Source organism: Chaetomium globosum, genomic scaffold, assembly GCF_000143365.1.
Source record: "Chaetomium globosum CBS 148.51 scaffold_3 genomic scaffold, whole genome shotgun sequence".
Taxonomy (NCBI): Eukaryota; Fungi; Ascomycota; class Sordariomycetes; order Sordariales; family Chaetomiaceae; genus Chaetomium; species Chaetomium globosum.
The window spans coordinates 675,131-696,121 of record NT_165978.1 but is presented as its reverse complement, the minus strand read 5'-3'; the positions used below and the strand labels follow the sequence as shown (position 1 = coordinate 696,121).

The 20,991-nt window shown below is 51.8% G+C and overlaps 4 protein-coding genes across 4 annotated transcripts; 2 read left to right on the top strand and 2 right to left on the bottom strand.

Moving 5' to 3' along the window:
* Nucleotides 1-875: 875 nt before the first annotated feature.
* Nucleotides 876-2,356, bottom strand: CHGG_05505 (uncharacterized protein; the record flags this gene model as incomplete). The annotated part of the gene is made up of 2 exons (XM_001221599.1): nucleotides 876-2,142; nucleotides 2,262-2,356. 2 exons carry the CDS (start codon nucleotides 2,354-2,356, stop codon nucleotides 876-878), a joined length of 1,362 nt encoding a protein of 453 aa, XP_001221600.1.
* Nucleotides 2,357-2,921: 565 nt separating this feature from the next.
* Nucleotides 2,922-7,273, bottom strand: CHGG_05504 (uncharacterized protein; the record flags this gene model as incomplete). The annotated part of the gene is made up of 6 exons (XM_001221598.1): nucleotides 2,922-4,347; nucleotides 4,803-5,262; nucleotides 5,646-5,651; nucleotides 5,892-5,906; nucleotides 6,289-6,513; nucleotides 7,159-7,273. 6 exons carry the CDS (start codon nucleotides 7,271-7,273, stop codon nucleotides 2,922-2,924), a joined length of 2,247 nt encoding a protein of 748 aa, XP_001221599.1.
* A 788-nt stretch (nucleotides 7,274-8,061) lies between these two features.
* CHGG_05503 (uncharacterized protein) lies at nucleotides 8,062-15,593 on the top strand (the record flags this gene model as incomplete). Its single annotated transcript, XM_001221597.1, has 17 exons — nucleotides 8,062-8,840; nucleotides 8,937-8,994; nucleotides 9,053-9,075; nucleotides 9,139-9,523; nucleotides 9,578-9,884; nucleotides 10,178-10,319; nucleotides 10,376-10,521; nucleotides 10,634-11,134; nucleotides 11,541-12,078; nucleotides 12,364-12,528; nucleotides 12,657-12,735; nucleotides 13,010-13,028; nucleotides 13,194-13,333; nucleotides 13,495-13,596; nucleotides 13,994-14,317; nucleotides 14,585-14,587; nucleotides 15,066-15,593. The coding sequence occupies 17 exons, from the start codon at nucleotides 8,062-8,064 to the stop codon at nucleotides 15,591-15,593; spliced, it is 4,239 nt and encodes a 1,412-aa protein (XP_001221598.1).
* A 1,789-nt stretch (nucleotides 15,594-17,382) lies between these two features.
* CHGG_05502 (uncharacterized protein) lies at nucleotides 17,383-18,838 on the top strand (the record flags this gene model as incomplete). The annotated part of the gene is made up of 2 exons (XM_001221596.1): nucleotides 17,383-17,411; nucleotides 17,530-18,838. 2 exons carry the CDS (start codon nucleotides 17,383-17,385, stop codon nucleotides 18,836-18,838), a joined length of 1,338 nt encoding a protein of 445 aa, XP_001221597.1.
* Nucleotides 18,839-20,991: the final 2,153 nt, after the last annotated feature.

Below are 20,991 nucleotides of genomic sequence, written 5' to 3'. Positions count from 1 at the left end.
AGGCCCAATGCCCTACCCTGGAAAATAGGATCCCACTTAGGTGTACGGCCTGTGGAGGGAGGCACCCGGCCTGGGTACGGTGGTGCCCGGAAGCAGTTAAAGCCCGGGGTGCGGCAAGGGAGGCATACTTTTTCCGGCCGAGGACCTTTGAGCTGGCCCTTCAGAACAAACAACAACGACAACAGCCACTACAACAGATGCGGAATATTACCTTCCAGGGGGTCCAAGACCCAATGGAGGAAGCCGACGATGGCTTCCAAGAAGCAGGAAAAAGGAAGCGGCTCCGGGGTCGACCCCCCGGCTTCGCTATAGCCCAGGAGGGGGCATGAAGAGACCCGAGGCAGGGAAAGCTAACCTTTGCGATGCGGGTTAATACAGCGCTGGCCGGCCAAGGCCAGGTGGGAGGTATGCAGGGGGCTGAGTAGGCTCCTTTAACCTGTATCGCGACGAAGTCTCCGAACCCGATGGCCTGGAAGAACGGTATATAGGTTTTTCATCCGGCTAGAACTCCCTAGCACGGTTTTCCTATATAGGCTAGCTAGTAGGAGGACCGGCACGCCCCCTGTAGGGTATAACGGCGTAGGAAACAATAAAACAATAATATTATAGAAGGGTTAACGTATATTATAAGCGAGCGACGCATATAAGCGAGCGACGCACTTTCTACCACCTTGCAACAACTATCTACAATCACAACACAACAACCCTAGTAACTAACTACAATTACATCGGAAACAGCTGCATCAGAGACCTCTGTAGCCTCCTGACAAGTACGCGCATTATGGCCAGGCTTGCCACACTTACTACAGCGCCGAACCTTCGCACGAGCCCCCCCTGCACCACTACTATCCGGCTGTGTTTCCTGCGGTGCCCCCTTACCCACAGCCCTCTGGTCCAGTAGATCCTGTGCATCCTGTACAGTAAGTGACCCTCCAAGCTGTACACGTGTTTTTTTGGCCCCTCCGTCGCTTGCTCAGTGCCTCGTTGGCCTTGCGGAGCGAAGGAAGGCCTCTGACTGAAGGAGAGCCAACCTGGTGCATTACAGCCGTTGTACCTTTGGTAAGCTGGTCAACAGCAGCCAACATTGGAAGCTGGGGAGCTGTTTTGATGGCTGGCAATGCGAGACTTAATAAGGGTTTGACTGCGAGCTGGCTTCCTGGGCGTTGTGTGGGGTTTTGGAGACCCAAGGTTGTGCAGTACCGGGCCGTGAGGTCGGGGGTGTTGGTGTACGAAGCCTTTATATCCAGCTTGGAAAGCACCCTCTCTGGATCGTACGGTACGATGCCAGCTCCTGCAAAGCCACCCTGGATATTCCTCTCTGTCATGGAAGCAAAGAAGGCTTCGCGAAAGGCACAAAGGAACTCGAGCTTGGTGATATGGTTGATGTGTGCGCGCATCAGCTCCTCGATCAGGCGACCGTATGCCTGCTTCAGTGGCCCGAAGCAGCCAACATCAAGTGGCTGGCACTTGTGGGAGGAGTGTGCAGGCATGCAGAGTGTGATGATCTTGTTGTCCCGGCAGTAGAGCTCGAACTCGGGGGAGTGGTGGCTTTCGTGGCCGTCGAGGATCAATAACCGGTATATACCCTTTGTCCGGGGCGCCGTATGGTAGTCGAAGTGCTTGATCCAGTCAAGGCCAACTGCATTGGTAGTCCAGCCATTGTCGGTAGTTGCCATGCGCCAGTCGAGTGGTAGATTGCACTCGCGGTACCAGTTGGCGAGGTGGTATTGCGCGGCCAGGATGATGAATGGAGGGATGGCCCAGCCAAGGGCGTTAACTCCCTGGATTACAGTCGCCCACTCGCGGTTACCAGGCTGGGCTAGTTTAGCCTTGCTACGGCCGTCTGAGGTCGTAACTACCATACCCGCGAAGATGATGCCCATCATAAACCCAGTCTCGTCGAAGTTATAGACATCGTCATCAACAATCCCATATTTGGCCCTAGTGTTCTGTACAAGCGTAAACCACTGGCCAATGATCTTTGGATCTTCGCTCTTGGCCCTCTGGTAGTCGTATCGACGCGTACGACACGTACGGAGCTGTGGCTGGCGTTTAACAAAGTTGTGGGCCCAGAGCTTGCCGACAGGGGGAGCATCGCGTTCGCGGAGCAGGTGGTTGGCCATATCTTCCACACCACGCAGCCTAGGGGGAAATGCACGCGCATCCAGTTCCAATATATATTGAACTATCGTACGCTCTTCCAGGTCCGTAAGCTTACGCGAGTTGGCTGGTAAATCGCGTCGTGCAGACCGGCCAAGTACGTCGGTGGCGAATCGTTGCTTCGGGAACGTTGTACAGTCTGGCTGCGGCCCGGATACTGAGAATTTTTGTTCTTTCCGATGGCTTCAATGGCCATGTGAAGCCTGGCTTCTTTTGGGGGGCTACGCATGGCTGGTTGTGGTGGGATGTGGTGGAACAGGTAGAGGAGACGCGTCGCGGGGAACAGTGCGTCGCTCGCTTATATGCGTCGCTCGCTTATAATATACGTTATAGAAAGAGTTAGAAATTAAAAGAAAGCTTTTATTACTAGTAGGTATAGAAGGTAGGTAGTTTTTGAAATAGAAACTCTGAGTCCGTGCACCCACCTCCCGGTCAGGCCTCCAACCGATCAAATTTCCCCATCTGCCTCCCCATTTTCAGTATCTACAGGAGGGTCAAAAATTGACCATTCCAGCCACATATCTTCAAATACATATCCATCCACTTTCTCTGAGGGTTCTAGCTGCTTCGCAAGTGCTTTTTTAGCCTGCATGATCTGTTCAATCTGGGCAAACCGGGTGTTGGGATCCATCCTGACTTTCTTCCTTTTTCTCGGCCTTAGTCTATCTACCTCAGCTTCTAGTTCCGGGATCTTCTGTTCTTAACTAGCTACCTTGATGGCTGTATTATCCAGGCTTTTGCCCACCTTTTTGAAAAGAATCCTAGCCACTGGGTCTATCTATTGTTTGCAGTCGTCGTAGACGGACATTTGTTGATATCAATCTGTGGACCTCCTGGCTGCGGTTTGGAGTCTTGATTAGCCGACGGTCACTGGCTGGCTGGCTGGCTGGGTTCAACAGTAGACGAGTCATCAGAGGTTTGTCTAGGTTGACTGGCCACAATTCTGATGCCTTCCGGCCACTTCGGATATTCCTTTCTGTGATGGCATCCTTCCTGGCTTGCGCATAACACCGTAAGAAGAGCCTCTTGCCAATGGGGGCACAGTCTGTCATCACAGTGAGGTCGTTGATACCACGGCGGTAAGTGGTCTTCAACGGAGAGAAAACCGACAGGTCGAGGGGCTGTAGAACGTGGGAGGCATGTCCAGGTAAGAAGAGGAGGTAGATATTGTTGGAAAAACAGGTCCACATGAAGTCGTCAGTCTCGTGGCTACCGTGGCCATCAACAATAAGGAGCCTCTTCTTCGATGTCGCCGTCGTCGGACAAAACATCTTTGTCAGCCACTCGAGGGCATTATCATAAGATGTCCAGCCATTCTGACTCGTCGAAAACCGCCAGTTGCGTAATGGATCAAGGTCTTGGTCGTTATCAGGGAGCCACTGTTGTTGGATGTCTTTCCCCTTGAAGATGACTAACGGTGGGAGAGCTTTTCGGGTTGCTGAGATGCACTCTATAATGGTTGTCCAGATCCGGGACTCGGGATGTTTCGACAACGCTTCCTTCGTCTCCGATAATGCAACGCATAAGCCGTTGATTCCCAGACCTTCCATTATCCCTGTTTCATCCATATTCCAACGGTCCTGCGGGTCAATTGTCTGGATGACTGGGATCGCGAGATGGAACCAGGCCTTGATAACATCAGTACTAGCTGCATCCAACCGTTTGATATCCATACGTCTATCTTTCTTTGTCTTTAAAACTGGATATCTTCCGATGAACTTCTGAAGCCAGTGTTCACCGATAGTCTGGTCAGATCCAGAGGCACGGAGGATACGGTTAGCGAAGACCTCGATTTGTCGATGCTTCACCGGAAGCCCTAGAGCTTCCTGGGCAAGAACCCAGTCGGCCAAGTGTTTTTCTTGATCAGGGCTGAGCTTCTGCATCACCTGTGCTTCGTACTGTCCCTTCGGTTGGGCGTTGGCGACGACTCGGTCCCGGAGGGTAGAAAAGGAAACTCCCCATGCCTCGCTAGCTTTGCGGATGGATTGGCCATCCCTGACGGCTTGGATTGCCTGCTGGATGTTATCTTCTGAAGCCATGGAAGGGACAATTTGAATAAGAGTAATGGAGCTAAATTTGAGCTTGTTTTGGTAGAACTGGGTGGTTTGGAATAGAGAAGGTGCCGAATCAGGGGGAGAAAGATTTGATCGATTGGTAGCCTGACCGGGAGGTGGGTGCACGGACTTACTTTAGATCTCCTTCAAGGATAGATTTCATATTCCTTACCTTCTGTTTTCTCCTAAGAGTTATTATATATATTAGTAGTGTTATTTATACTCCGCTGTGCCCTAGGGCGTGCCGGACCCTCTGCTATTTTTTGTGTACAGGAAAACCGTGCCTTCCCGGGCCGGGCGAAAAATCCATACCAATAATCAAGGAACGATGCGTTCTGGTGAGTCTGCGTATACAAAGAGAGGAGGCCTCCTGGCCTCCGAACGGGGGCGCTTCAGGCCGCCGCTTCTAGCTCGAGCCTCCTGGCTAAGCTGTACATCGGCAGCTTCCCCGAGTTCATCAGCTAGTCGAGGACTCTCCTCGCGAGCCGTGCAGTCGTGGGATTGATGCCGTGTAGAACAGAGTAAAAGTCCCGTCGTGTCCGAATTCCAGTTCTCTCCCGTCTTCGAGTCAACGGTGGTGCCAAACACCACACTACCAGGTGTTCGGCAGTCTCTCGTCCCTCGCCACACTCGCAGGCAGGAGTCAGAACCTCCGGGACTTCCCGTGTAAACAAGAAGTCCCGTAAGCCTATTGCTCCCGTCCGGATTTGAATCAGCAGTGAGCTCTTTGCCTTGCTGAGACCGTCGTGCCTCCTTAGGGTTTCGTTCCGGAATAGCGTCTCCTGCTGATGGTCAAAGTCGTCTGCCGGCCTGGTGATTGCCCTGCCGTCCCGTTCCTTTAACCACCTGGCTTTCCAAGCCTCTTCTACTACCCTGTTCGTATCAACGGTTCCCCCCGTCCAGCGCATGACCGTGCCCGCGGCTCTCTCCACCGCCGTAGGCCCTTGAGGTCCCGAGGTTCGCGGTCGGCCCCTGTTGCCCCTCCTCGAGCTAAGCCCCTGCTGTATCTTGCGGCAGCCGGTGAGGACAACGCTCGCCGCCGTCGAGGCTATATATAATAACTAGAAAGTGAAAGCAGAAGGTAAGGAGTATCGAATCTATCCTTAAAGGAGATCTAAAGTATGAGAGTTTCCATTTGAAAAACTACCTACCTTCTGTATTACCTACTAGTAATAAAAACTATCCTTTACTTTCTAACTCTTTCTATAACCATTGTATATTAATACGTAAAACTAAGTTATAATCCACTCCAGCTATATTAAATTAGGTTAAAACCTAATAAATTATGGAATAAAACCATAGCTATCAGAAGAACTATAGATATAGATAGAAAAATATCTATAAAAAGGGTTACCTAAATCCTCTTCTCCCTCTTCTCCTCTCTCCTATAATACTTTAAGGGCCTTTTAATTAGGGAGAAAGATCTCTTACGTTTACCTATATTACAATAAGATGTCTATATCTAAATAATTTATGAAGGTATTGTGACGGCAGCTGCCGTTGGGGTGCACTGTGGCTCCACTTGGTTGGGCACGTGACCACACGCGCTGGCATTTAACTCCTGTATCGCGCGAGCTCTTCCAGCTTCTCTTCCTTTTCTCCCCATCTTGCAATTAGTAGAAATAGAGCCTCATCGGCATGCCCCCGCGCCTCGCCCAAATGTCCCTCGTCTCTCACAGGTATTATAGCTTACTAGAAAAAGAAGTAGTTAACTCCTAGTTAGAAAAAATAGTTAAGCTTGTTACAAGAAATACCCGATATTATTATTATTATTATTATTATTTCCTACACCGATATGCCCTGGGGCGCGCCGGTCCTTCTACTGCTATTTACAAAGGAAACCGTACCGTATAGGCCGGATAAAAACCTCTGTCTACCACTTTGAGACAACAATCTATGAATCCGTCATACTGCAAAAAGAAAGGAGGCCCTTTGCCGGCCTCCGGGCCCTCTAGCCCTCCCCATCCACTGTTTCTAGCTCCAGCCTTCTGGCCAGCCTATACTCCAGTAGCCGGCCAGAGTCCATCAGCCAGCCAAGGACCTTCCTAACAAATCTTCTGCTCCGGGCACCTACTCCCCGTAATACGGTTTGTAGGTCCCGATGTGACCGAATCTCTCTGCCGTCCCACGGCCTTTGTAACGGCGGGTCGGCGCACCAAACCACCAAGTGCTCCACTGTCTCCCTGCCCCTCCCGCACTCGCAATAGGGGGTACGGACCTCCGGGACTTTCACCCTGAACAGGTAGTCCCGGAGGCCTATATCCCCGATACGGGCCTGGGAAAGGAGGGAGCTCTGCGCCTTTGTAAGACCTTCGTGTCTCGTCAGAGCTTTGTCGGTAAATAAGAGGGCTGGGGGGTCTTCGTCGGCTATCCTCCTGTTTAATACCCTCTGTCGAGTAGTACTTTGTTGACTAGCTCTCTGTTGTTCCCACCGGGCCTGCCAGGCCAGTTCGACCACCTCCTTGGTATTCGACCCCCTATCCTCCCCCCCGATCTTCCATCTGTAGTTAACCCACTGGGCAACTACACTAGCGGCCAGTTCAGTGGGCGTGGGACTCTGCGGGCCCTGGCGGGGCCTCCGGCCTCGGGTTTTCCTCCTCTAATTGAACCTTCGGTAGACCTTATTGCAGGCCTCAGTGATTAGATGCCCCGTGGTTATTCTCTCAGCCTCCGGCCCAGCCCCTGATTGTAGGGCCTGCTTCTGTAGCCGGCCCTCGAAGTCAGCCAGCCGCTTGTTGAGATATAAGTCCAGCGGTGGCACCCAGGCCTCTGTTTCTAGGCACCGAATAGGAGCTGACTTGTATGCCCCTACTACTATTCGGAGGCTCCTGTTCTGAGCTTTCCACAAGACCTTTGCAGGCCCCTTCGGCCCTGTAACTCTTGGAGCTGTTGGTTGGTGGAAGCTGGAGGCTCCGTAAGCTATGGCACTGCGGATGCACTTTACGTAGACCTCCCGAGCCCTGGATAGGCTCGGGCCCCACGTCTTTACTGCAATCCTCGATAAGGCGAAATCTTGGGTTTTGAGTTTCCGTTCCACAGCTTGTTGGTGCGCCCTCCATGATAGCTTCCAGTACAGCCAGACTCCTAGGAACCGAGCCGATTCCACTGGCTTAACTTTGCTGTAGCCACTAGCCCCTGGGTGGGCCAGGGCCACCGGATTCTCCCACTGTCTCCGACCTTTGTTGAAGTGAATTAATTCGCACTTTTGAGGTGCGAACGCCATCCCCCGGGTACCAGCCCACTGCAAGCAGGTCTTCCAAGCTTTTTCCAGTTACTGTGTATTGGCCTCTGGGTTCTTTCCAAAGGCCAGTAGGTTTGTGTCGTCTGCGAACCCTACTATGCTAACCAGTGGATGAGCTGTTTTCAGGGCCTGATATAGGGAGGCAATGTAGAGGATAAAGAGGATCGGGGATAGTGGTGAGCCCTGGGGGACTCCCGCTATGACTGGGATGTCCTCTGTTTTCTGGCCGTCGAAGTGGAGGATCGCAACTTCTAGGATAAAGTTAAAATCCAATAGTTCTAGGTAATACTTTGTTCCTTTAATCTTGTCCGAAGCACAATATTGCGCTCAAACCTTTGGAAATTTTTATGAAAAATTTATAGAAAATGTCTCTTCGTACTGTAGGAAGCGTCTCCCCGTACTGTAAAAAAAAATACTGCCGCACTACGTGACCAATTCTGCCGACCCCACCAGCGCCACTCCAACCACCTTCCAAAGCTTCCAAGCACCACACCATCGCAATCGTCATACATCACAATCGACCTTAACCAATGCCCTCGCGCGCGCGCGACAATCAAGGTAAGTTTTGGCCATTACAGCCTTTTCGGATCGCTAATTGGCTGTTAGATGGCCCCCAAGCCGCGCGACGGCGACCGAAGCGATTCCGAAAGCGATGCCAATACGCCGATACCCCCGTTTTCGAACCCGCCTGCCAACCACCCCCTGTTTACAACCAAGTACGATACCCTTGATGATCTGATGGAGGTTCTCCACGATCACGCAGCGAAGGCACACTTTTCCGTTGTCAAGGGCCGAAGTTCGAACAAGGTGGAGGACATCGGTTATACCAGATTCGATATCCTGTGCCAAAAAGGCAAGATTCGGCCATCAGAAGCTCATTCTCGGCCATCTTCAACAAACAAAAGGGGTTGCAAGTGGCAAGCCGTTGCCACTGCGCTCAAACGCAACGGGAGAAAATGGTCCTGCGAGCTTGTTGATGGCGCCACCGAGCACAACGACCACCCTACCCCTACCGAAAGTGATGACTTCGTCGCCACACGATCTTTTGAACCGGAACACAAGGCTCTCATCGCAAGTTATCTTGACCGGCCGGCCATCAAGAACCGAGAAATTGCCATCGAGCTTCGGCGCCAGTTCCCAGGTATCCTGTTCACATCGAAGCAACTCCGCAACGCGCGCCATCGCCTCCGCAAGCAGTCTCGAGGCGGTCACACCCCATTCCAGCTTATGATGAAGCTGCTTGACGAGAAGGGGATTTATTACCAAGTTCTATGGGCCAAGGACTCTTCTAACAACGAAGGAGTCGAGATGCGGAAGCCTGAGGGCCTGTTTTGGACTACTACCTGGTGTGAGCAGCAGTGGGTTCGGTACCCCTGGGTACAAATGTATGACAATACCTACAAAACAAACAACAAGGGCCTAGCTCTTTTTCAAGTCGTTGGCCGTAATCATTTAGGCATGAGCTTCTCTTGTGGTTTTAGACTGATCAACAACGAGAGGCAAGAAGGCTTCGACTGGCTCATGGATGCCGTTAACTCTGTACGCGAAAGAATTAGCGCTCAGAAGCCTCTAGTTACGATAACTGACTACGATACAGCCATGCGCAATGCCGTTGCTAAGGTATACCCAGATGCCAGGCCTCAGATCTGCGTTTTCCACCTGAATAAGAATGTGAAGCTCCAGATCGCCAAAAAAGTGGAACAAAGCCGCTGTTGCCGAAGTTGCCATCGCCCTGGCCGCTCAAGAAGAGCTTCGAATCGCAACACAAGCTCAGGGGCAGCCTATAGCTACACCACCAAGCGCCCAGAGGGCTGAGGAAGAAGATCCGGTTTTTGAAGGTCAAAAGAGAATCGCCAACCGCGTGAACCCAGATCCAGAGCAACAAGGCGAGCCTTTGCCACCTGTTCAGGGGGTTGTTGAGTACTCGATGGCTGGCCTCTATAAGTTGTGGGTGCATATGGTATACGCAGCTACTGTGGAGGACTTCAATCTGGCATGGGAGAAGCTCCAAGCCTACTTTCCACAGCAAACAGCTATACTGAAGTATCTCGAAGAAAGCTGGCTGCCGGTACGTCAACAGTGGGCTCATTGCCACATTTCGAACAACCTCAACTTCGGCGAGCGCACTACAAGCCCTGTTGGATCGATCAACTTCTACCTGAAGTCTTTCGTTGTGAACGGCAACACTACTGTTGAGGAGCTTGGAACCCAGTCATTCGCCATGGTCGAGGCAATGGAACGGCGCATTGCAGATGCTACTAGGGAACAAAAGAACCGGATTCTTCGTGAATATCTCGGTGTGCCTTGGCTTGGAAAGGCGCCGTTTACCGTATCTCGTAAGGCTTTGAAGCTGGTTATGAAGCAATACAGGCTGATGCTCGGCGCCGTCAAATCCAATAGCAATCCACGGCCTTCAGATCTACCGCCCTGTACTAATCGTTTCACAACGCAGTTTGGCATACCCTGCAACCACGAGCTTCTAAGAAGGCACGAGGCCAAGAATCTACAGCTTCAGAAGGAAGATTTCCATCCATTCTAGTGGCTGGATAGGAGCCTTGTTGACGAGGACCAGTATTTGCAGTACCAGGAGTTTGACCGAGTCACCAATCTCAGGGGTAGGCCCAGGGGCTCCACAGCCTTTGAAGCGGCATCGGGGCCCCTCAGCTATCAGCACCACTGCCCCAAGGCAGCCAGCTGATAATTCCAGCTACTCAGTTGGTAGTTCCATCCAGCCAGCCGCCTGACAACGGTCAATCAGCTGCCAGCGGGCGTGGCCGTGGCCGTGGCCGTGGCAGTGGCAGTAGTGGCGCCGCTCGTGCTCGTGGCGGGAACCTTAGAGGCTCGATCCGAAGAGTGCCCTCGTCGTAGGAAGGCGCGAGGCTTGATGGGGACAGCCAGCGGGCTGCAGAGACAGTTACAGGCAGTGGAATGGCTGGAATACCGTCAAGTGCGCCCGCCAGAGGTCGAGGGTCAAGGGGGGTATCAGGAAGCGACCCGCCGCACGCAGGGCCAGTCGTCAGGTAACCCAGCAAGTGGCTGAACAGGCGGCAACCCAGATTGAGCTAGGTACGCCTGTTCAAAGCCAGGTGGAGGGGCCAAACTAGATCTGGTCGATCACAGGGCCTAGATAGCTTAGGCAATCAATTGAACAGACCATTGGGACTTGATTTGACTGCAGAAATGGAAGAATTGGCTTTGGAATTGCTTGCGCACGCGCTGGTTGCTCCCTTGCGCGAGTGGAGGGCGGGGGCGGTGTGGAAAATACAGTACGGGGAGACGCTTCCTACAGTACGAAGAGACATTCTCTTTGCTAAACATCACAGCTTCCGATTCATCGCGCTGAACACTCTGATAAGGCAACAGGCGAGGGGTCAGAGGCGATTCTACGTCAGCAAGAACCACCGCACACCTCTTACGAAGGAAGCCCTTCAAGAGGCGCTTGCCGACCCAGACAGACCGGAAGCTCAGGCTATCCTCAACCGGATCTTTCGCTTTGCTGGTGTCATCAAAGGCACACGTCCCTTTTGGTACCGTCGACGTCGTGAGTGCGAGTCTTTTGCACACTGCCTTGGTGTGCCCTCTACTTTCATCACCCTGAGCCCGGCCGATCTGCACTGGCAGAGCCTCTATCAGCACATGCCCGAATACGAGAACTGGAAGGCCCTTGATGAGCTAATTAGTACAAGTTTAATAAGAAGGCCAAGTGGATGGAGTTGGCCGACGGACAGATATTGGCGCTTCGTCTCTCCCGTAACTCAACCCTAGCCCGGATTGTCCTCCGGAGAGGGACAGGAAAATTGCCAGGAGAGGGAGAGAGGAAGGAAGCGCCCCGTAGCGCAGCGAAGGGCCGCGCGACCGACGAACGAAGCGACGCCAGCAATTTTATAGGAGAAGTAGATAAATTTTAGGTTATATCTAACGTAATCCACCATTGACCCGCGCACTTTTCTATTGCACCACGACCTCCAAAGGCAAATGCTCCACCACACCACAAAATACCATGTCCGTGCAAACCCAAGAAGTTAGAATCATCCTTGCCATTGAGGCTATCCGTACGACTAAAAATATGTCTCGCCGACGTGCAGCCGGGATCTACAACGTCCCTGAAACAACCCCCCGCGACAGGATGAACGGAATCACCCCGAAAGCCGACAGCTACCACGGCCGTTCGAATTTGACGAAGATCGAAGAGGAGGTGATTGTTCAATATGTACTTGACCGAGATTCGCGTGGGCTTTCGCCTAGGCCTGCAGACGTGATTGATATGGCCAATCTTCTACTTCAAGAACGCGATGCGCGACACGTCGGAAAGAACTGGACAAGCCGCTTGATTGCACGCCGCCCAGAGTTAGATACGCGTTTTAATCACCTCTATGACTATCAAAGAGGTCTCTGTGAAAATCTTGCAATTATTGAGCCATGGTTCCGACGGGTTGCCAACATGCGTGCGAAATACGGCATCCTCGACTGCGACTTCTACAACTTCGACGAGACGGGCTTCATGATGGACATGATACGGCCAGGCATGGTGGTTACGCGCTCGGATCGGGTTGGTAAACTAAAGGCCATTCAGCCGGGCCATCGAGAATGGGCGACGGCAATTTGCAGCATCGCTGGCGACGGGTACGTGGTGCCGCCTTTCTTTAAGAAAGGGAAGGGCTCCCAAGCACCCACGAAATACTATCAAGCACCCAGCTATACCTAATCGGGATAATCGTTTTTCTTTTACCAGTGACGGACCGTCAGCTCGCGTAACATATGTAATCATGTAAAACAGGGCTAACAGCGCCAGAAGTTCCGAGATTCCCCCAATGGCACAACAAAATCATTATGTCAATTGACGTTGTTCCAACAATCCTGTTTACATGGGAAGGATAGATACTCTTGAGTGACCTCAATCCTCTATAGTAGTGTCTTCTTCCTCGCCTTCGTCGTCTTCCTCAAGAGCTGCAGCATCCTCACGAGCCAGCCGAGCATCAGCCTCTCCGTCAGCAAGCAACGCATCATGTGTATCCTCGATCTCGGGATCAACAGAATCGAGGGCATCAATGATGCGCTGATACGCTCGCGGCGGTGCCGTTCCACGCTCGTATAGATCTTCTTTAACTTCCTGCAGCCGCAGTAACCCCAGCTTTGTAGTTGTCACTGCAGGAGTTGATGTGGCTGCCTCCGTCTCTGATGTAACTGCTACCACAATGCAGTCAGCTTCCTGAGTTTGCCGCCGAGCTTGTAGCTGCGGCTGTTGCTTGCGAGGGCGGCCGCGTGGCTTGCCCGCCGATGGTCCCTTCATTATGAGAGGAGCAGTTGACGGGAACAGCCGTAGCTGGTTCATTCTCGAGCTCATATTCGAACGCCGAAGGCAGCCGCTTGGTACCAGTGATTCACTCACCCTTCTTTTTCGAAGCAGGGACCGAGGCGATGGCCCCAGCAGGTCTGCCTTTACCCTTGACCTTGACGGGCTCAGCGGGATATTTGGCACGCCGTTGATGATCTGCTGCTCCTCTCCGTCGGTCACAGGCCGATAACTCTACCAATGCTTGTGGATTTGCTTCAGCTCAACGGGGCCATCACCGGTAAGATGCTTATAGAGAGTGTGGCGGCAGGGAAGCCCATGGGTAGCCGGCCGCGGACATGTGCAAATATCGCCCTCCCCACACAGCGCGTCTTTCGCGGGTTGCTTTGCCACTTCAGTAGGAAGCAAATGCAATGCGTAAGTTGAAATCTGGCCCCGGATGTAGCTGCAGATGACGCCATGACAGCGAGTAGGGACCTTGTTCGTGTTCCAGGAAGTGTTGTGGTCAAGGGCGCTGCGTTGGTTCTTCTAGAACAGCACGAGGCGCTCGAAGACGCTCTTGAGGTCAACCCTGGATGTGACCAGGTATTTCTTGATGGAAGAATGGGATGATTCAACTGCTGAAGTAGTAATGTGGCCCATGTGAGGCACCTGGTTGGCCCAGCAGATCACTAGTTTCTCCTTCTCGATGTCAGCAAAGATTAGAAAGCGCCCAAAAAGATCCTTACCTTCTTTCAAGGTGTTAGCCACACATTCACGGCATATTTGACCGTTTCCTCTGGATGTTTCCCGGCCAATCTGAATCTGGCAAGCGATTGCTCGTACGCTTTGGGAGTACTGGCAGACAGGTGAGCGTTCCATTCCTTCAGGAATTCCTTGAACTTAGGGTGACGGTGGTATTCGCTGCCCTGCTTGATTGCTGCTGGAAAGAATTGTCGGGTCTTGGAAATCACGTTCATGTTAACGTGCCAGCGGCAGAGGAGGTGTGGAATCGGGCGCCACGCATCGCTAGCTTTGAGGGCAATGAGCAGGGCTAGTTCACGATCTGCAACAATCAGACCAGGGTAGGCGAATGTTGTGCTTCGTTAGGATCCTTAGCTGGGCATCTAGAGCGCCTTCGTAATGATCCTGCTTCTCCCCGCTCATGAACGTGATCGACAAGTTAAAAGTCTTGTTTTCCTGTGTAACGCCGCAGTCGTTAAACATTGGCATCCCGTGGCAATTGGTTTTGTAGGTGGAATCCAGCAAAAGGAGGTCGGGATTCTGCTTGAAGAGCTCCAGGCCGCTCTTGGGAGAGATGGTAAGAGAGGTAATGCGATTTTGGTTGTCCCGGGTGTCGATGTACTCGTACTGGCTCTCAGCAGGCACAAGGAAGTCCTCGTACAAGGTTTGGAGTGGCGAACGGCCCCGGAGTTCCTGGCGGCGATGTTGTTGAAGAAGGTTCGTTATGTCCTTGCCCATGACTCCAACCCGAGCAGCATCTATCGCAGCAAGGATGTGAGAAGGTCTACTGCCAGCGTTGGCCATCTGGATGACCTCTTCCTGATGGACAGCCAAAACTCGGGTGCGGTTCAAAGCAAACGAAGTCGCTTCATTCCAGCCGTGACTGTGACTTGAGAACTCCTCTTCAGGCACCTCTAACAGCCACTTGCCGTCAGCTAGCGGCTTGGCTGTCAGTCGAAACTTGCAGCCGGTTATCTGGGTGCTGGACTTCCTCCGCTTGCTCTCGTGAATTTTGGAGGAGCGTTGTTCTTTGTACTTGCGAGCCTTGGCACATCTGAACTTGTATTTGAGTCCGTTTTTCCCATGCTTGACGATACTATAGTCGTGTGCCAGTCCGTGAGTGCAGATATCTTGAAACAGGTCGTCTAGGCTCTCGTAGATCTTGACGGGTGGCGGCGGGCCGCACGGTCGAGGGATCGGTTCGGTGGAATGCTCTGTCATGGCAAAGGTACCTATTCTAGAAGTGCATCGAGAGGGTCAGTTTGAGCCCCTAGGCATAAAAGAAATGGCAGCGTACCGGCGTGAGGGCATTACATGAAGAGATCGGGTTGTCGATGTGACTGGGTCGTCGGCAATTTTGCTGCTGCTTCGGCGCTGTTGATCTCGAAGCGACTTTGCGGAAGTTACGCAACGGTATAATAAGCTGGCCAGGTGACAGCGGCCCGAGATTTTGGTATTGGTGATTCACTCAGACGTATGGAAAAAATGATTATCTCGATTAGGTATAGCAGAGTGCTTGATAGTATTTCGTGGGTGCTTGGGAGCCCTTCCCATAAGAAATATTATAGATATAAAGCCTAGTTATTTAAAGTAGTGGGGGTCGAATACCAAGGAGGTGGTCGAACTGGCCTGGCAGGCCCGGTGGGAACAACAGAGAGCTAGTCAACAAAGTACTACTCGACAGAGGGTATTAAACAGGAGGATAGCCGACGAAGACCCCCCAGCCCTCTTATTTACCGACAAAGCTCTGACGAGACACGAAGGTCTTACAAAGGCGCAGAGCTCCCTCCTTTCCCAGGCCCGTATCGGGGATATAGGCCTCCGGGACTACCTGTTCAGGGTGAAAGTCCCGGAGGTCCGTACCCCCTATTGCGAGTGCGGGAGGGGCAGGGAGACAGTGGAGCACTTGGTGGTTTGGTGCGCCGACCCGCCGTTACAAAGGCCGTGGGACGGCAGAGAGATTCGGTCACATCGGGACCTACAAACCGTATTACGGGGAGTAGGTGCCCGGAGCAGAAGATTTGTTAGGAAGGTCCTTGGCTGGCTGATGGACTCTGGCCGGCTACTGGAGTATAGGCTGGCCAGAAGGCTGGAGCTAGAAACAGTGGATGGGGAGGGCTAGAGGGCCCGGAGGCCGGCAAAGGGCCTCCTTTCTTTTTGCAGTATGACGGATTCATAGATTGTTGTCTCAAAGTGGTAGACAGAGGTTTTTATCCGGCCTATACGGTACGGTTTCCTTTGTAAATAGCAGTAGAAGGACCGGCGCGCCCCAGGGCATATCGGTGTAGGAAATAATAATAATAATAATAATAATATCGGGTATTTCTTGTAACAAGCTTAACTATTTTTTCTAACTAGGAGTTAACTACTTCTTTTTCTAGTAAGCTATAATACCTGTGAGAGACGAGGGACATTTGGGCGAGGCGCGGGGGCATGCCGATGAGGCTCTATTTCTACTAATTGCAAGATGGGGAGAAAAGGAAGAGAAGCTGGAAGAGCTCGCGCGATACAGGAGTTAAATGCCAGCGCGTGTGGTCACGTGCCCAACCAAGTGGAGCCACAGTGCACCCCAACGGCAGCTGCCGTCACAATACCTTCATAAATTATTTAGATATAGACATCTTATTGTAATATAGGTAAACGTAAGAGATCTTTCTCCCTAATTAAAAGGCCCTTAAAGTATTATAGGAGAGAGGAGAAGAGGGAGAAGAGGATTTAGGTAACCCTTTTTATAGATATTTTTCTATCTATATCTATAGTTCTTCTGATAGCTATGGTTTTATTCCATAATTTATTAGGTTTTAACCTAATTTAATATAGCTGGAGTGGATTATAACTTAGTTTTACGTATTAATATACAATGGTTATAGAAAGAGTTAGAAAGTAAAGGATAGTTTTTATTACTAGTAGGTAATACAGAAGGTAGGTAGTTTTTCAAATGGAAACTCTCATACTTTAGATCTCCTTTAAGGATAGATTCGATACTCCTTACCTTCTGCTTTCACTTTCTAGTTATTATATATAGCCTCGACGGCGGCGAGCGTTGTCCTCACCGGCTGCCGCAAGATACAGCAGGGGCTTAGCTCGAGGAGGGGCAACAGGGGCCGACCGCGAACCTCGGGACCTCAAGGGCCTACGGCGGTGGAGAGAGCCGCGGGCACGGTCATGCGCTGGACGGGGGGAACCGTTGATACGAACAGGGTAGTAGAAGAGGCTTGGAAAGCCAGGTGGTTAAAGGAACGGGACGGCAGGGCAATCACCAGGCCCGGCAGACGACTTTGACCATCAGCAGGAGACGCTATTCCGGAACGAAACCCTAAGGAGGCACGACGGTCTCAGCAAGGCAAAGAGCTCACTGCTGATTCAAATCCGGACGGGAGCAATAGGCTTACGGGACTTCTTGTTTACACGGGAAGTCCCGGAGGTTCTGACTCCTGCCTGCGAGTGTGGCGAGGGACGAGAGACTGCCGAACACCTGGTAGTGTGGTGTTTGGCACCACCGTTGACTCGAAGACGGGAGAGAACTGGAATTCGGACACGACGGGACTTTTACTCTGTTCTACACGGCATCAATCCCACGACTGCACGGCTCGCGAGGAGAGTCCTCGACTAGCTGATGAACTCGGGGAAGCTGCCGATGTACAGCTTAGCCAGGAGGCTCGAGCTAGAAGCGGCGGCCTGAAGCGCCCCCGTTCGGAGGCCAGGAGGCCTCCTCTCTTTGTATACGCAGACTCACCAGAACGCATCGTTCCTTGATTATTGGTATGGATTTTTCGCCCGGCCCGGGAAGGCACGGTTTTCCTGTACACAAAAAATAGCAGAGGGTCCGGCACGCCCTAGGGCACAGCGGAGTATAAATAACACTACTAATATATATAATAACTCTTAGGAGAAAACAGAAGGTAAGGAATATGAAATCTATCCTTGAAGGAGATCTAAAGTAAGTCCGTGCACCCACCTCCCGGTCAGGCTACCAATCGATCAAATCTTTCTCCCCCTGATTCGGCACCTTCTCTATTCCAAACCACCCAGTTCTACCAAAACAAGCTCAAATTTAGCTCCATTACTCTTATTCAAATTGTCCCTTCCATGGCTTCAGAAGATAACATCCAGCAGGCAATCCAAGCCGTCAGGGATGGCCAATCCATCCGCAAAGCTAGCGAGGCATGGGGAGTTTCCTTTTCTACCCTCCGGGACCGAGTCGTCGCCAACGCCCAACCGAAGGGACAGTACGAAGCACAGGTGATGCAGAAGCTCAGCCCTGATCAAGAAAAACACTTGGCCGACTGGGTTCTTGCCCAGGAAGCTCTAGGGCTTCCGGTGAAGCATCGACAAATCGAGGTCTTCGCTAACCGTATCCTCCGTGCCTCTGGATCTGACCAGACTATCGGTGAACACTGGCTTCAGAAGTTCATCGGAAGATATCCAGTTTTAAAGACAAAGAAAGATAGACGTATGGATATCAAACGGTTGGATGCAGCTAGTACTGATGTTATCAAGGCCTGGTTCCATCTCGCGATCCCAGTCATCCAGACAATTGACCCGCAGGACCGTTGGAATATGGATGAAACAGGGATAATGGAAGGTCTGGGAATCAACGGCTTATGCGTTGCATTATCGGAGACGAAGGAAGCGTTGTCGAAACATCCCGAGTCCCGGATCTGGACAACCATTATAGAGTGCATCTCAGCAACCCGAAAAGCTCTCCCACCGTTAGTCATCTTCAAGGGGAAAGACATCCAACAACAGTGGCTCCCTGATAACGACCAAGACCTTGATCCATTACGCAACTGGCGGTTTTCGACGAGTCAGAATGGCTGGACATCTTATGATAATGCCCTCGAGTGGCTGACAAAGATGTTTTGTCCGACGACGGCGACATCGAAGAAGAGGCTCCTTATTGTTGATGGCCACGGTAGCCACGAGACTGACGACTTCATGTGGACCTGTTTTTCCAACAATATCTACCTCCTCTTCTTACCTGGACATGCCTCCCACGTTCTACAGCCCCTCGACCTGTCGGTTTTCTCTCCGTTGAAGACCACTTACCGCCGTGGTATCAACGACCTCACTGTGATGACAGACTGTGCCCCCATTGGCAAGAGGCTCTTCTTACGGTGTTATGCGCAAGCCAGGAAGGATGCCATCACAGAAAGGAATATCCGAAGTGGCCGGAAGGCATCAGAATTGTGGCCAGTCAACCTAGACAAACCTCTGATGACTCGTCTACTGTTGAACCCAGCCAGCCAGCCAGCCAGTGACCGTCGGCTAATCAAGACTCCAAACCGCAGCCAGGAGGTCCACAGATTGATATCAACAAATGTCCGTCTACGACGACTGCAAACAATAGATAGACCCAGTGGCTAGGATTCTTTTCAAAAAGGTGGGCAAAAGCCTGGATAATACAGCCATCAAGGTAGCTAGTTAAGAACAGAAGATCCCGGAACTAGAAGCTGAGGTAGATAGACTAAGGCCGAGAAAAAGGAAGAAAGTCAGGATGGATCCCAACACCCGGTTTGCCCAGATTGAACAGATCATGCAGGCTAAAAAAGCACTTGCGAAGCAGCTAGAACCCTCAGAGAAAGTGGATGGATATGTATTTGAAGATATGTGGCTGGAATGGTCAATTTTTGACCCTCCTGTAGATACTGAAAATGGGGAGGCAGATGGGGAAATTTGATCGGTTGGAGGCCTGACCGGGAGGTGGGTGCACGGACTTACCCCGTGGATCCATCTCCTCGAAAGGGCTCACCCACCTTCCGAGGTCAAAGTAACGAAATAGATAAAATGAGTTGTAACCTCTGTTCTATCGGTGCCCCTCTGCTACTCCGCTTCGGCCCCGTGCTACTCCGCTTCGGCCCCGCCGCGGGCCTCCTCGTTGTTCTCATTTTCCAGCTCTACCGCCAGCCGGAACTCGTTCAGCCTCCCCAGCCCAAGTACCCACCCCACCACTATGGCAGCCTTCTCCACGTCATCGAGCCACTCCAGTAGCTCTGCGCCGTCGTCTGACCAGGGCTGAGGTTTAGCTGCGGCTCCGTGGCATTCCAGTACGTATTGATCTTTATAGGTAGTAATGTAACTATTATAAACCTATCTTGATTAGAGGGAGGCTGATATATACACCTAGTATAGTCGGTATGGTAAAGCGGTGATACACCTCAAAACCACACACACCACCAACGCTGGTCACGTGCCACGCTCGTTGTGATGTCAATGCAGCATGAGAGAGGAGATGGCTCAGGAAACAACTTTCGATGCCACGGATCCTACGATCGTGTTGTCGGTACGCCTTCGCGTGTGGCCCTCTGGCCAGTGGGTCGCGGTCACCGTGACCGCGGAAAGGAGTCACTTCTGCAAGTGTTGAAAGAAAAGAGTGAGAATTGTCTGCCCCCTTAACCCTTGAGAGGGCGGGAGCTGTCTCTCCTAAATACATGAGAAGTGCCAAGGTGGAAAAACGGAAAATAGATAACCCTACCACTCTGGCCACTGCAAGGCGTATACCCCAGTTCAATGGGTTTTTCATCCGGCCCGCGAGGGCATGGTTTTCCTGCACAGTAAATAGCAGAGGGTCCGGCACGCCTTAGGGCATAGCGGAGTATGATTAATAATATATAAACCTAGTTTAGAAGATCCTGAATTAGGTTTTATCCTGTCCGGAGGACAGTATTGTTCTGAAACTTTTTCGTTAATTACTAATCTGTAACTATGGGAAATTGATAAGGAATTGCGGAGCTTTTTTGAACCTTTTCCAACAAGCGGATAAGCCTTGCTCCACCACTGCGCCCCACTTCCCGCAGCACCCCACACCGTCGCTCTCCCAACGCAGCAGCTACCAACGATCTAGCCGTCGCGCAAAGCGACCTGTCGCTTTCTTAGCTGTTGTGTGTGTAACGCTTCGCATACTCTTTTGGCTTCAGCGTATGCCCGTTATGGCCGGGTTTTGTCACGGGACGGGGTCAGGGGAGTCGCGGGACAGGGTCAGGTTCTGGCTAATGACTCAGTTGTGCGATGAGGAGAGAGGAAGCTCTCGCAAGGGGACGCTAACGGAGAGGAGATCCTGCTGCTAGTGTGGGTCCAGGTCGCGTGGGCACGTGCTGCCCACGTGACCCAAGCAGGTCAGGCTTGGTGCCGTGACAGGTTTCGCTGTTTCACTTGTACGAGTTGAAGGCAAAACGATTTGATCCGGATGTAGTTAGCGTGCTAAGGCCCTATAGGCTAGGGTACGCCCTTGCTAAAAAACAATTGTTACTAACGGTTACTAACCGTTTAAAATCCGCTTTTTTGAAGCAAAAAAGCAGTCTGTGCGTACACTAGTCTATCTAGGGGAGTTAGGTGTCCCAATTAGGAAGGTATGATAAAACAGGCAGTATTTTCCTAAGTGTCACGGCACCAAGCCTGACCTGCTTGGGTCACGTGGGCAGCAGTATCTCCTTCTCCATTAGCGTCCCCTTGTGAGAGCTTCCTCTCTCCTCATCGCACAACTCAGTCATTAGCCAGAACCTGACCCTGTTCCGCGACTC